Below are 11715 nucleotides of genomic sequence, written 5' to 3'. Positions count from 1 at the left end.
CCACAATTCAACATCCAGTTTCCATGGCAACTGTTACTAGTGTGACAGGGTAGCCGTCACATGGATGCTGCAGAAACTTCAAATTAACCACAGTCTTCATCAGTTAGAAGAGCTAAAACAGAAGTTCAATTAATGATCAATTAATCATCACTTTAATCCCAAAAGCAGCACCCCCAACAGATTAAAACTGTTTTAAAATCATTTAAAAAATGTCAGACAGATAGGATGAAGAACCGAACATGAAGACAAGTTATTCTATAGTTTTACTCTTTTTATTTGTAGATATAAGATAACATTAAATACATTTTGAATTACAGTAGAATTTGTGCTCAGATTTAATTCATATACTTAACTCACAAAGACAAATTCTCAAATGTTCACATCTTTAATTTTAGATCTACAAATAATGGTTTTGTAGTATAATCTTAAAGGTGCACTCAGTAACTTTTGTCTTTGTGTCATCTTGGACTTACACTGACACCTAGTGGCTTGGATGCAGCATCATTTAAAATCAATAGTTTTCAGTTTCAGATGCCATCGTAGAAATGTAGTATTCACAGTCAGCCATGATTACTTTAATCACTGAGTGAAAGTGTCAAATAACAGGACTGTTACTGAGATTAAGCGAGTAGTATTCGGTTGATCATGTGATTCTAACATGGCAGCCCCCATGTGCGGACCCTCTCCATGTAGAATAAACAGCTTTTATAAGGTTACTGATATGACTGGAGTCTTTGTTTTAATGTGAGTGCTCATGATTTACTACATATATTGCAAAATTACAATTCATATCTTTAGGAGTTAAAACAATTTTCATGAGGAAAAAATTACTGAATGCACCTTGAACATAGAAAAAAACAGCATATATGTAAATAGTGGTATATAACTATGAATGTCATGCCATTATCAATTAATATGCATTATTTAAATGGTCTGCCTTTAAATATACAGTGGTGGCCAACAATATTGGCACCCTTGGTGAATATGAGCAAAGAAGGCTGTGAAAAAAAAATCTGCATTGTTTGTCCTTTTGAAATTTCGTTAAAAAAATTCACAAAAATCTAACTTTAATTGAAGTAAAACAATTGAAAGAGGGGAAAAATCTCATTATTAAATAAATATTTTTCTCCAAATTCCATTGGCCATAATTATTGGCACCCTTTTATTCAATACTTTTTGCAACCTCCCTTTGCCAAGACAGCAGTTCTGAGTCTTCTCTTATAATGCCTCAGGTTGGAGAACACCTGGCAAGGGATCTGAGACCATTCCTCCATACAGAATCTCTACAGATCCTTCAAATTCCAAGGTCCATGTTGGTGGACTCTCCTCTTCAGTTCACCCCACAAATTTTCTATGGGGTTCAGGTTAGGGGACTGGGATGGCCATGGCAGAACCTTGATTTTGTGGTCAGTGAACCATTTTTGTGTTGATTTTAATGTTTGTTTTGGATCATTGTCCTGCTGGAAGATCCAACCACGGCCCATTGTAAAATTTCTGGCAGATGCAGCCAGGTTTTGATTTTTTTATCTCTTGGTATTTGATAGAGTCCGTGATGCCATGTATCCGAACAAGATGTCCAGGACCTCTGGCAGAAAAACAGCCCCACAACATTAAAGATCCAGCACCACATTTAACCGTGGGCATTGGGTACTTCTTCATCTCTGTGTGTGCCAAACCCATCTCTGGTGTTTGCTGCCGAAAAGCTCTTTTTTTGTTTCATCTAACCATAGAACCCAGTCGCATTTGAAGTTCCAGTAGTGTCTGGCAAACTGAAGATGCTTGAGTTTGTTGTTGGATGAAAGCAGAAGCTTTTTTTCTTGAAACCCTCTCAAACAACTTGATGTTGGTGATGTCTGATAATTCTTTTAAGACTTTCTGACCCCAAGACCCAACTAATTTCTGCAATTCTCCAGTTGTGATCCTTAGAGATTCTTTGGCCACTTGAACCATCCTCCTCACTGTGCGTGGAGACAATATAGACACACGTCCTTTACCAGGCCGATTCTTAAGATCTTCAGTTGATTGGAACTTGTTAATTATTGCCCTGATGGTGGAAATGGGCATTTTCAATGCTTTGGCTATTTTCTTATAGCCACTTCCCATTTTGTGAAGCTCAATAACCTTTTGCCACACATCAGAACTATATTCTTTAGTCTAACCCACTGTGATTGATTAAGGGAATTTGGTGTGTGTCATATTTATACCCCTGTGAACAATTTCATGTTCCTAGTCACCCAGGAGCACTAAAAAATTTAAAATATGAATGGGAATATACTTCAGATATATTTTACTCATAAGAATTTCTAGGGATGCCAGTAATTATGGCCAACGTGTTTTGGAGAAAAATATTTAATAATGAGATATTTTCCCTCTTTCATTTGTTTTACTTCAATTAAAGGTTAGATTTTTGTGAATTTTTAGAATGAAAGATCAAAAGCAGATTTTTTTTCACAGCCTTCTTTGCTCATATTTACCAAGGGTGCCAATATTTTTGGCCACCACTGTACTATAGAATGACACATGACAATATCGTGGTCTGCATTTAATATAATTCTCTTTACAGATATCTAAACCTTTTTTAGCAGTATCCTTGTGCTCTAGAAATGAAAAGAGGCCTCGTACATGTTCATATTTCTATGCAGAAACATCTGCATTCATATAAACTGCATGATCTAAAAGGAGTTCAAGTAATAAAATGTGTTAGTGTATTGCATGCACAAACAGTGGCATAGTTAAAATGATCACCAAATGGCACAGAGGTATGCTGAAAATGTTGCAATTTATTCAGCTGATTTTTTTTTTAAACAACAGTATAACCTGTTAAAAGGCAAGGTTCATCTTAACCTAACTGCCATAATGTTTACATTGTTTGAAACAAACATTAAGTCATATGCGCAAAAAGAATACATCATGATTTTATTAGTTGTATTATACTAAAACACCTCTCTGCTTCTGGTCTCTGGAAGATCTTTCAGACCGTGCAATTCCCTTAATCCCTGTAAAAGCAGAATTTTGTCGTATGTCACCATGCATAGTAAATATAAGATATAAATAAGTGCATCATAATAATTGTACCTCCAGAACCATCCGAATATTGGCCTTTATCTTTGCTGCATCTTTGGTAAGAACCTCAGTATATCTGAAAAAAGTCAAATAGTAATAAACATCAAGGTAAATAAGAAGGACACACACATAAAGATATTTCACTGAAAGATAAAACAAACACTCACTCTGTTAGCTGATTCGTCTTTTTTTCTATGAACTTCAAAGCCTCAGTGTGTGTGAATTCGACAAAGAATCCATAACCAACTGCCACACATATTTTTGATGTATCAGGCCTAAAGTGGAACAAATCCTTTATGAGATTGCCCTTTTAAGAGGCACTGACACACAGTTGTTTGCCGAGATATCAGATTTGTGTTACTTACACGTGAGCTTGTACGTAGAAATTGCAGCCAAGGTCAACATCTGTTTTGAGTTCTTTACTGGCAGATTCCTAAAGATGCGTAAAGGGAATACAGTGAAGCAACATCTCATAATCGCCTCTGAAGACTGGTGGAGAAATGCTGCAAATCTCTTACCTGAATGCTTTTAATTGTGTTCTTCAGCTGAAGGTATTGTGCTATTTTCTCATACACACCATCTCTTTGCTCCAACACCCTCCTGTCAGAACAAACACAAGAGAGAATTCATAGTAGACCACCCTTAAAGATATATACCATGGTATGGAAATATTACAGTATACATTTACAATGGTATTTAAATAGTACTCTAAGGAATATTTTGGTATTACCATGGTACTTATTTAAAAAAAAAAACAAAAACAAAAAAACACACCAGATTTCCATGATACCATGCCCCAAAAAACATGGCAACACGTCATGAATATCAAGTTATACTTACTGTAAGTCTCGCCTCAATACCTCATTGATGAAAGTCTCATACTGCAAAGCTTTTTCGTTAATATTGGGTGCCTCGGAAGTCATGATATGTGGGGAAAATATGGTTGCAGATCGACTAGAATGAGACAAATACACAGCGTCAGAAACTTCCTTAAAAATGAGTCAATATATAGAATCTTAACTCGCAGTAAACATCGCCAGTCGACTGCTGGGAAAATGCGGCAATTAAAGCCTGCAACTTTTTAGCGCAATAAGTTTGTTTTTGACTTTAAATCCTCTACTTTTCCCTCAGTGCGTCACGTGGCTCTCCGCTTGTTTACAAGATACCCGGAAACGCCTGTGCAATGGGAAATGACGTCAAAGCAAACTTAATTTATTTTTTTTAAATACATATGAATTTATGTTTGAGATATATATATATTTTATATAACATAATGATAGAGAAGAGATCCATAATAAAATACGAATGTATTTTAAAATATGTAATTAGGTTCAAAGGTTAAACAGCAGCTGCGCAGATGGCACGTGTTCATGCAGCAGTGTACCTTTACTGTCGCATGAAGTGCATTAGTTTCAGCATAGTTTAACTTTTAACCAAGACAGACACCGATACAACTGAAAGCGTTATAGTTAGCTTTAAAAGTGGCTCGTGTTTAGTTTCTAGGGCTACAGTTTCGTCTGTTTATTAGAGAAATGCTTGTTTAAATTAGTTATTTGACTTCAGCTAGTTGTTGGACGGAAATGGCAGGTCCAGAGTTGTTGTTGGACTCTAGTATTCGCCTGTGGGTTGTTCTGCCCATAGTTTTCATCACTTTCTTCGTCGGGGTTCTGCGGCATTACGTCACTCAACTTATTCACACAGAGAAGAAGGTTGATTTGCAGCAGGTATCTGACAGGTGAGATGACTGACACTTGTTTGTTATCAAAATTATGGAATAATAACTGATGATCCATTTATTATATTTGTTGTTATTATTATTTTTAGTAGTAGTACTTTTTTGTTTTGTTCACAGCCAGGTGTTGCTGCGCAGCCGTATACTGAGAGAAAATGGAAAGTATCTTCCCAAACAGGTATGCATTTCTTGAATTACTTTGCACAGCATGTTTGCAAGAAATTCCTGATCACCATTACTGTCCATTTTCAGTCATTTGCCATGAGAAAACACTATTTCAACAACCCTGAGACTGGATTCTTCAAGAAAGTTAAGAGAAAGGTGATCCCCAAAAACCCCATGACAGGTAAATGCCTCTTAAACATCTAGTGTAATTCCTTGACATCAAAGACATCACCTGTAATGTGCCTTCATTATAAAGTCTGTCTGTAATGAATATCCAACCTGTCCCTTTTTCACTCTCAGACACCAGCATGTTAACGGACATGATGAAAGGCAATCTGACCAATGTGCTGCCAATGATCCTGATCGGAGGATGGATCAACTGGGCCTTTTCTGGTTTTGTCACAAGTAAGGGCAGCTGGTCGTGCCCTGCCCACCGTGGGCTAGAGTTAAAGGAATAGTTCACCCTAAAATGAATATCCTCTCATCATTAACTCAGCCTCATGTCATCCCAGATGTGCATGACTTTCTTCTGCTGAACACAAATGAAGATTTTTAGAAGAATTTCTCAGCTCTCTAGGTCCATACAATGCAAGTGAATGGTGGCCAAAACTTTGAAGCTCCAAAAATCACATAAAGACCGCATAAAAGTAATCCATAAGACTCAAGCGGTTTAATCCACGTCGTCTGAAGCGATCCAATTGGTTTTGGGTGAGAACAGACCAAAATGTCATTCCTTTTTCACTATAAATCTTGACATCTGCAGTCTCCTTGGCGATCATAATTTCAAGCATGATTACACTTCCTAATGCTCTGCGTATGCATCAAGCGCTAGGAAGTGTAATCGAGCTTGAAATCATGATGGTGCCTAGAGACACGAGTTAAAGGAATAGTTCATCCAAAAATGAAAATGAGCTTTTTTCTTCATCAAAACAGAATTTAAGACTTTTAGGATTTCATTTCAGGCCTCCTCCTTTAAACAATGCAAGTGAATGTCCACCATTTTTTGACAGTCCAAAATGCATATTTAGGGTGCATCAAAATAATCCACACGACTCCAGTCGAAAAATAAAGTTCTTCTGGACCCAAATGATTGATTATTTTTTAGAAACAAAACAATACTTATGTACTTTTTAACTATATACTTTTCACTTCCATACATCTCTGTGACACACGCTCATGAGAGGGATGATGTAAGCTCGTTGGTAAGGTCACGCGTCACGTGGAGGAGTCAGGAAGCGCCTTTACTTTGTTTTTTTTTTTTAATTTTTATTAATATTTGGAAATGATTTATATATATATGTATATATATTGTCTTGAACTGTTTTGGTTTGTGAACGGCACAAGTTTCTCTTGTAAACGACGCGCTTCCTGACTCCTCCTCCACATGATGCGTGACCTTACCAACGAGCTTACGTCATCCCTCTCATGAGCGTGCGTCACAGAGATGTACGGAAGTGAACATTTGTAGTTAAAAAGTATGTAAGTATTGTTTCTAAAAATAATCAATCGTTTGCATTTAGAAGAACTTTATTTGACGTGTGGATTATTTTGATGCACCCTAAATATGCATTTTGGACCGTCAGAAAATGGAGTACATTCACTTGCATTGTTTGAAGGAGGAGGCCTGAAATGAAATCCTAAAAGTCTTCAATTATGTTTTGATGAAGAAAGAAACTCAGATACATCTTGGATGGCCTGAGGGTGAGTAAATTATCAGCAAATGTTCATTATCGGGTGAACTATTCCTTTAAATTTTGGTCTGTTCTCACCCAAAACCAACTGGATCGCTTCTGAAGATATTAATTTAACCACTGGAGGCATGTGGAATACTTTTATGCTGCATTTATGTGCTTTTTGGAGCTACAAAGTTTTGGACCCCATTCATTTGAATTGTATAGACCTACAGAGCTGAAATTCTTCTAAAAGTCTTTGTTTGTTTTCAGCAGAAGAAAGAAAGTCATACACATTTGGGATGGCATGAGAATGAATAAATGATGAGAAAAATTTTATTGGGTGAACTATCCCTTTAAAGAGCATTCAGAAAGCAGGTGGAAGGTTTTTACCTGTGTCTCACCATCCAAGGGCTGCACCTTGTGATGTGTCTTATAATTTGAACACAGATGAAATATTCAGATAAAAGAAAATAACAAGTAGGACTCAACATTTTCGTAAACTAAGTGAGAGAAAGAGGGGTTTGTGTTAAATGACCATCACACAATAATTTGTATATGTGAGTAGATTACATGTACATGTAGGCTTGTGAGAGTTGCATTGAATTTAACTTTGTGATACATGTTTCCCGTACAGCTAAGGTTCCGTTTCCGCTGACGCTCCGATTCAAACCCATGTTACAGAGGGGAATTGAGCTGCTCTCTCTGGACGCCTCATGGTACAGTATTGACACGTCTCCTTGTATCTGCTTTTTCTATTGTTTATCTGCTAGGCAGCACGTGTTGTACTCATATTGGTAATTTCTTTATCTACACTCACTGAGCCCTTAATTAGGAACACTGTGGTCCTAATAAAGTGCCCGATGTGGTCTTCTGCTGTTGTAGCCCATCCGCCTCATGGTTCGACATGTTGTGCATTCTCAGATGCTATTCTGCTCACCACAATTGTACAGAGTGGTTATCTGACTTACCATAGCCTTTCTGTCAGCTTGAACCAGTCTGGCAATTCGCTGTTGACCTCTCTCATCAACAACGTGTTTCCGTCCACAGAACTGCCGCTCACTGGATGTTTTTTGTTTTTGGCACCATTCTGAGTAAATTCTAGAGACTGTTGTGTGTGAAAATCTCAGGAGATCAGCAGTTACAGAAATATTAAACCAGCCCGTTTGGCACCAACAATCATGCCACGGTCCAAATCAATGAGATTACTTTTTCCCCATTCTGATGGTTGATGTGAACATTAACTGAAGCTCCTGACCCGTATCTGAATGATTTTATGCATTGCACTGCTGCCACACGATTGGCTGATTAGATAATTGCTTGAATAAGTAGGTGTACAGGTGTTCCTAAGGTGCTCAGTGAGTATATGTTGCTCTTCTAGGGTGAGTTCAGCTTCATGGTATTTCCTAAATGTCTTTGGGCTCCGAAGCATGTACACCCTCATCCTTGGACAAGATAATGGTTGGTTTATTTTTTCCATGACTTTTTACCACAGTTTGAGTAACTATTGATTTGTGGCTATGTGTTTTTATGCAGATAAACAATTGTTATGTTTGTGTTTTAGCTGTATTCGCATCAATTTAAATCTTGCTAAAAAAATTGTTTATTCCTAGCTGCGGATCAGTCAAGAATTATGCAGGATCAAATGACAGGGGCAGCGATGGCTATGCCCCCTGATCCTAATAAAGCATTTAAGGTGAGTATAATGTGAACTTCACCTGTCTTTTTTTGTGATGTTTTTCTGCTTATGTATTATCTTAAGGATCAGAAGAGGTTTATTTTCTTTACGTAATATGAATCTCTTCCATGATAAACATGCATATGGAAAAAAACATGGTAACAGCAGTTTTAAATTAGAAATGCTCATCAGTTGGAGTTTACATGTATTTATGATGTGGAAATTCAGTTTTGAAGTACAAAAGAAGTCGATTAAATCTCCACAGACTGAAATAAACAGCTTTGGTTTGCCATAATTTCATGAAAATTCAAAAATAATTTTATTCCAAACCAGTATGTCAGATTAGGACTGGATGGCATGACCAAAATCTTATATCCAATTTGAATAATTTTCATCGCAATGTGATTATATTTGCTTTTTGAAATTCAACCCAAAATGTTTTGTAATAATGCCTACTTTTAATAATACAGTAACTTAAAGGGACAGTCCACCCAAAAATGAAAATTCTTTCAGCAATTACTCACCCTTATGTCATCCCAGATGTGTATGACTTTCTTCTGCTGAACACAAAGATTTTTAGAACAATATCTCAGTTCTGTAGGTCCATACAATGCAAGTCAATGAGTACCAAAACTTTGAAGCTCCAGAGTGCATAAAGGCAGCATAAAAGTAATCCATATGGCTCAAGTGGTTAAATCCATGTCTTCAGAAGTGATATGATAGATGTAGGTGAGAAACATATCAATACTGAAGTCCTTTTTCACAATCAATCTCAACTTTCACATATACTTTCACATTCTTCTTTTGTTTTTGGCGATTTGCATTCTTCTCAGGGAAGAGGATTTATAGTAAAAGGACTTAAATATTGATCTGTTTCTCACCCACACCTATCATATCTCTTCTGAAGACATGGATTTAACCACTGGAGTCTTATGGATTACTTTAATGCTGCCTTTATACAGTATGCATTTTGGACTTTCAAAGTTCTGGTCACCATTCACTTGTATTGTATGGACCTACAGAGCTGAAATATTCTTCTAAAAATGTTATTTTGTGTTAAGCAGAAGAAAAAAGTCACACATCTGGGATGCCATGAAGGTGAGTAAATGATAAGAGAATTTGTATTTTTGGGTGAACTATACCTTTAAATACCTTACAATTGGGAAAAAAAATAATAATTTGATTATTTTCTTTTTTAATGGGAACTGCTAGACAAGTTTATTCATAACAAATGAACAAGTCTGTCATCAGTGCAAAATCAGCTACTTCATGTAACACTTGAGTTGATGGATATTTCAGAGCGAGTGGGAAGCCCTGGAGATTGTGGAGCACAAATGGGCCCTGGAGAACGTTGAAGATGAACTAATGTCTCAGGACCTGAACTTCAGAGAAATCTTTAGCCAAGAACTAAAATCAAACATGTTCTGATGTATCTCTGATTGCTGAAAGATTGTAAGCTGATTTCAGCCAGTGCACTAAGATTATACGTTTCACAAGAAGCTGTGATTCTTAACATGACTTGGTACTTCAAAGCCATTGATTTCAATGATCCTAAAACATTGTTTAGAATGTCTTAATACTATGTGAATGTCATGAAGAAACTGCATGCACACCGTCCTGTGAGGACGGTATATGAACATTGAATTTAATATAAGCATAATAGAGATCTAAATTGATGATTGTGTTTTCATTTTTTGCCAAAGTTATGTTATTATACAGATTTTCTCACATTTTGTGTCTTGGTATGTGATGTGATGCCTTGAATTTTAGTGCTTTCTGGCCAGTTCTGAACAGTCACTGTATGGTTGTGAAACTGTAGGTATTTTATTCTTTTGTGGTTTGTGATTTTCATGCACAGTTCTTTAACAAGCCATTCTGTCAGCAGCAGAGATAATGTAACAACAAATTGAATGCAGCGAACAGGTACTATTTTTCATCACTGTGCAAGAGCTGGAGATGTCAATGAGAAATGTAATAATTTAATAAACATTGCATGGAACACTAAGGTGTGAAGGAAATTAATTTGTACTTGCTTCTCTGATTGAATCAACTGAGAGAATATGATCAAGCCGGAAGATGGTTTGTGTAATGTTTGTGAATCACGCAGAGCTGAATCACACATTTAACATTTAAAATGGACTAGACATTTAAAACAGAAACTCATTTGGAATGGTCATTACGGCTGAACGTATGTTCTCATGTTGTTTGCATGGAACTATAAGTGGAGAAAATATTACACACACGATTCAAATAATCCTTTATTTGATCACATATTTACAATGTTTTATTTCTATAAAGAAAAGTGCTCCCACATTGCAAAATCATAAATATGAAATTTGACTCATGGTGGGATATACTCTGGCAGTGAAATGGGCTTTAAAATATTGTTACAAAAACTATTATTGACACTCATTTTGAGATCAAGCAAAATAAATTGTTCTGATATTTGCAATTATTCATATATAGCCAACCATCCCCTGATGAATATCAATGAAAAAAATTTAACCATTGGAAGTTACATTCACAGAGGCTCTTAGACATATTTGAATTTATATTTTAAATGCTCTGCATTGGCATTTAATTGTCATAAAACTAAAACTCTCTATATAAAAGTAAAGTATTTATTAGGTGGATTGTTGCATTATGTAAACCTTGTACAAAATGGAAGACTTTAGATGTGAAATGAATTTGCTGTTCATTGTGAGGTTTCATCTAAGGAACTGTTTTATAAAAATAAATAAACTGTCTCTGTAAAATGAAGGTCAGACGTTTCAAACAAAGTCTTCCCAACTGTGTGGATGAATCTCACGTAACCTGTCAAGAACATGAACAGGTCATATTTCACCCCAACTTAAAATAAATAAATTCAATGCTGTTTTATTTTCATGACAATTTGAAACCCACCAATCTTCTCATTACAGTAAGTTTTCAATTCTCATTTAATTCTCACAGTTCAGTCATTTCTACAGTTATTTTCCACTGTATTACAGTAAAATTACAGTAATGATTTTGCTTAAATCATTGTAATTGAATTATTTTAATGAATGATTTTCAGTTGGTCAGCATACATTAACGGCAGAACAACAAAAACAAAAAAGGAGATATTTGTTCATTACAGTAATTAGAATTCTGGGAAGATCATAAGCTTAATTGTCATAAAATTATTTATTTTAAAATATGCAAAATAAGCACAATATTATTTCTGTTTTGTTCCCCTTTGATTTTGGAAAGAAATATGGCCAGTATGTTCTTGACAGGTTTCGTGAGATTTACCCGTGTTTCCTGTAGCTGACTGCATGTGAAAAGCACTGCCTAAAAGACTTGAATTTTACTGGGCAGGCCAAATAAATTACAACACTGTGAACAGCCAAGAAACATTAATATGCAATCAGTACAAACCAAGTGAA

General features: G+C 36.0%; 2 protein-coding genes across 2 annotated transcripts; one reads left to right on the top strand and one right to left on the bottom strand.

The window, feature by feature from the left end:
* Nucleotides 1-2455: 2455 nt before the first annotated feature.
* LOC127415061 (protein UXT-like) lies at nucleotides 2456-4232 on the bottom strand. The gene is made up of 6 exons (XM_051653550.1): nucleotides 3904-4232; nucleotides 3582-3663; nucleotides 3429-3496; nucleotides 3231-3338; nucleotides 3076-3139; nucleotides 2456-2996 (listed from the first exon to the last, which is right to left on the bottom strand). The coding sequence occupies exons 1-6, from the start codon at nucleotides 3984-3986 to the stop codon at nucleotides 2934-2936; spliced, it is 468 nt and encodes a 155-aa protein (XP_051509510.1). The 5' UTR covers nucleotides 3987-4232; the 3' UTR covers nucleotides 2456-2933.
* A 198-nt stretch (nucleotides 4233-4430) lies between these two features.
* LOC127415056 (ER membrane protein complex subunit 3-like) lies at nucleotides 4431-10313 on the top strand. The gene is made up of 8 exons (XM_051653545.1): nucleotides 4431-4798; nucleotides 4916-4973; nucleotides 5048-5141; nucleotides 5261-5365; nucleotides 7268-7349; nucleotides 8012-8091; nucleotides 8244-8326; nucleotides 9608-10313. The coding sequence occupies exons 1-8, from the start codon at nucleotides 4644-4646 to the stop codon at nucleotides 9734-9736; spliced, it is 786 nt and encodes a 261-aa protein (XP_051509505.1). The 5' UTR covers nucleotides 4431-4643; the 3' UTR covers nucleotides 9737-10313.
* Nucleotides 10314-11715: the final 1402 nt, after the last annotated feature.

This window comes from Myxocyprinus asiaticus, chromosome 24, assembly GCF_019703515.2.
Source record: "Myxocyprinus asiaticus isolate MX2 ecotype Aquarium Trade chromosome 24, UBuf_Myxa_2, whole genome shotgun sequence".
Classification (NCBI taxonomy): domain Eukaryota; kingdom Metazoa; phylum Chordata; class Actinopteri; order Cypriniformes; family Catostomidae; genus Myxocyprinus; species Myxocyprinus asiaticus.
The sequence above is the reverse complement of the archived record's forward strand: the minus strand, read 5'-3'. Positions and strand labels throughout refer to the sequence as shown.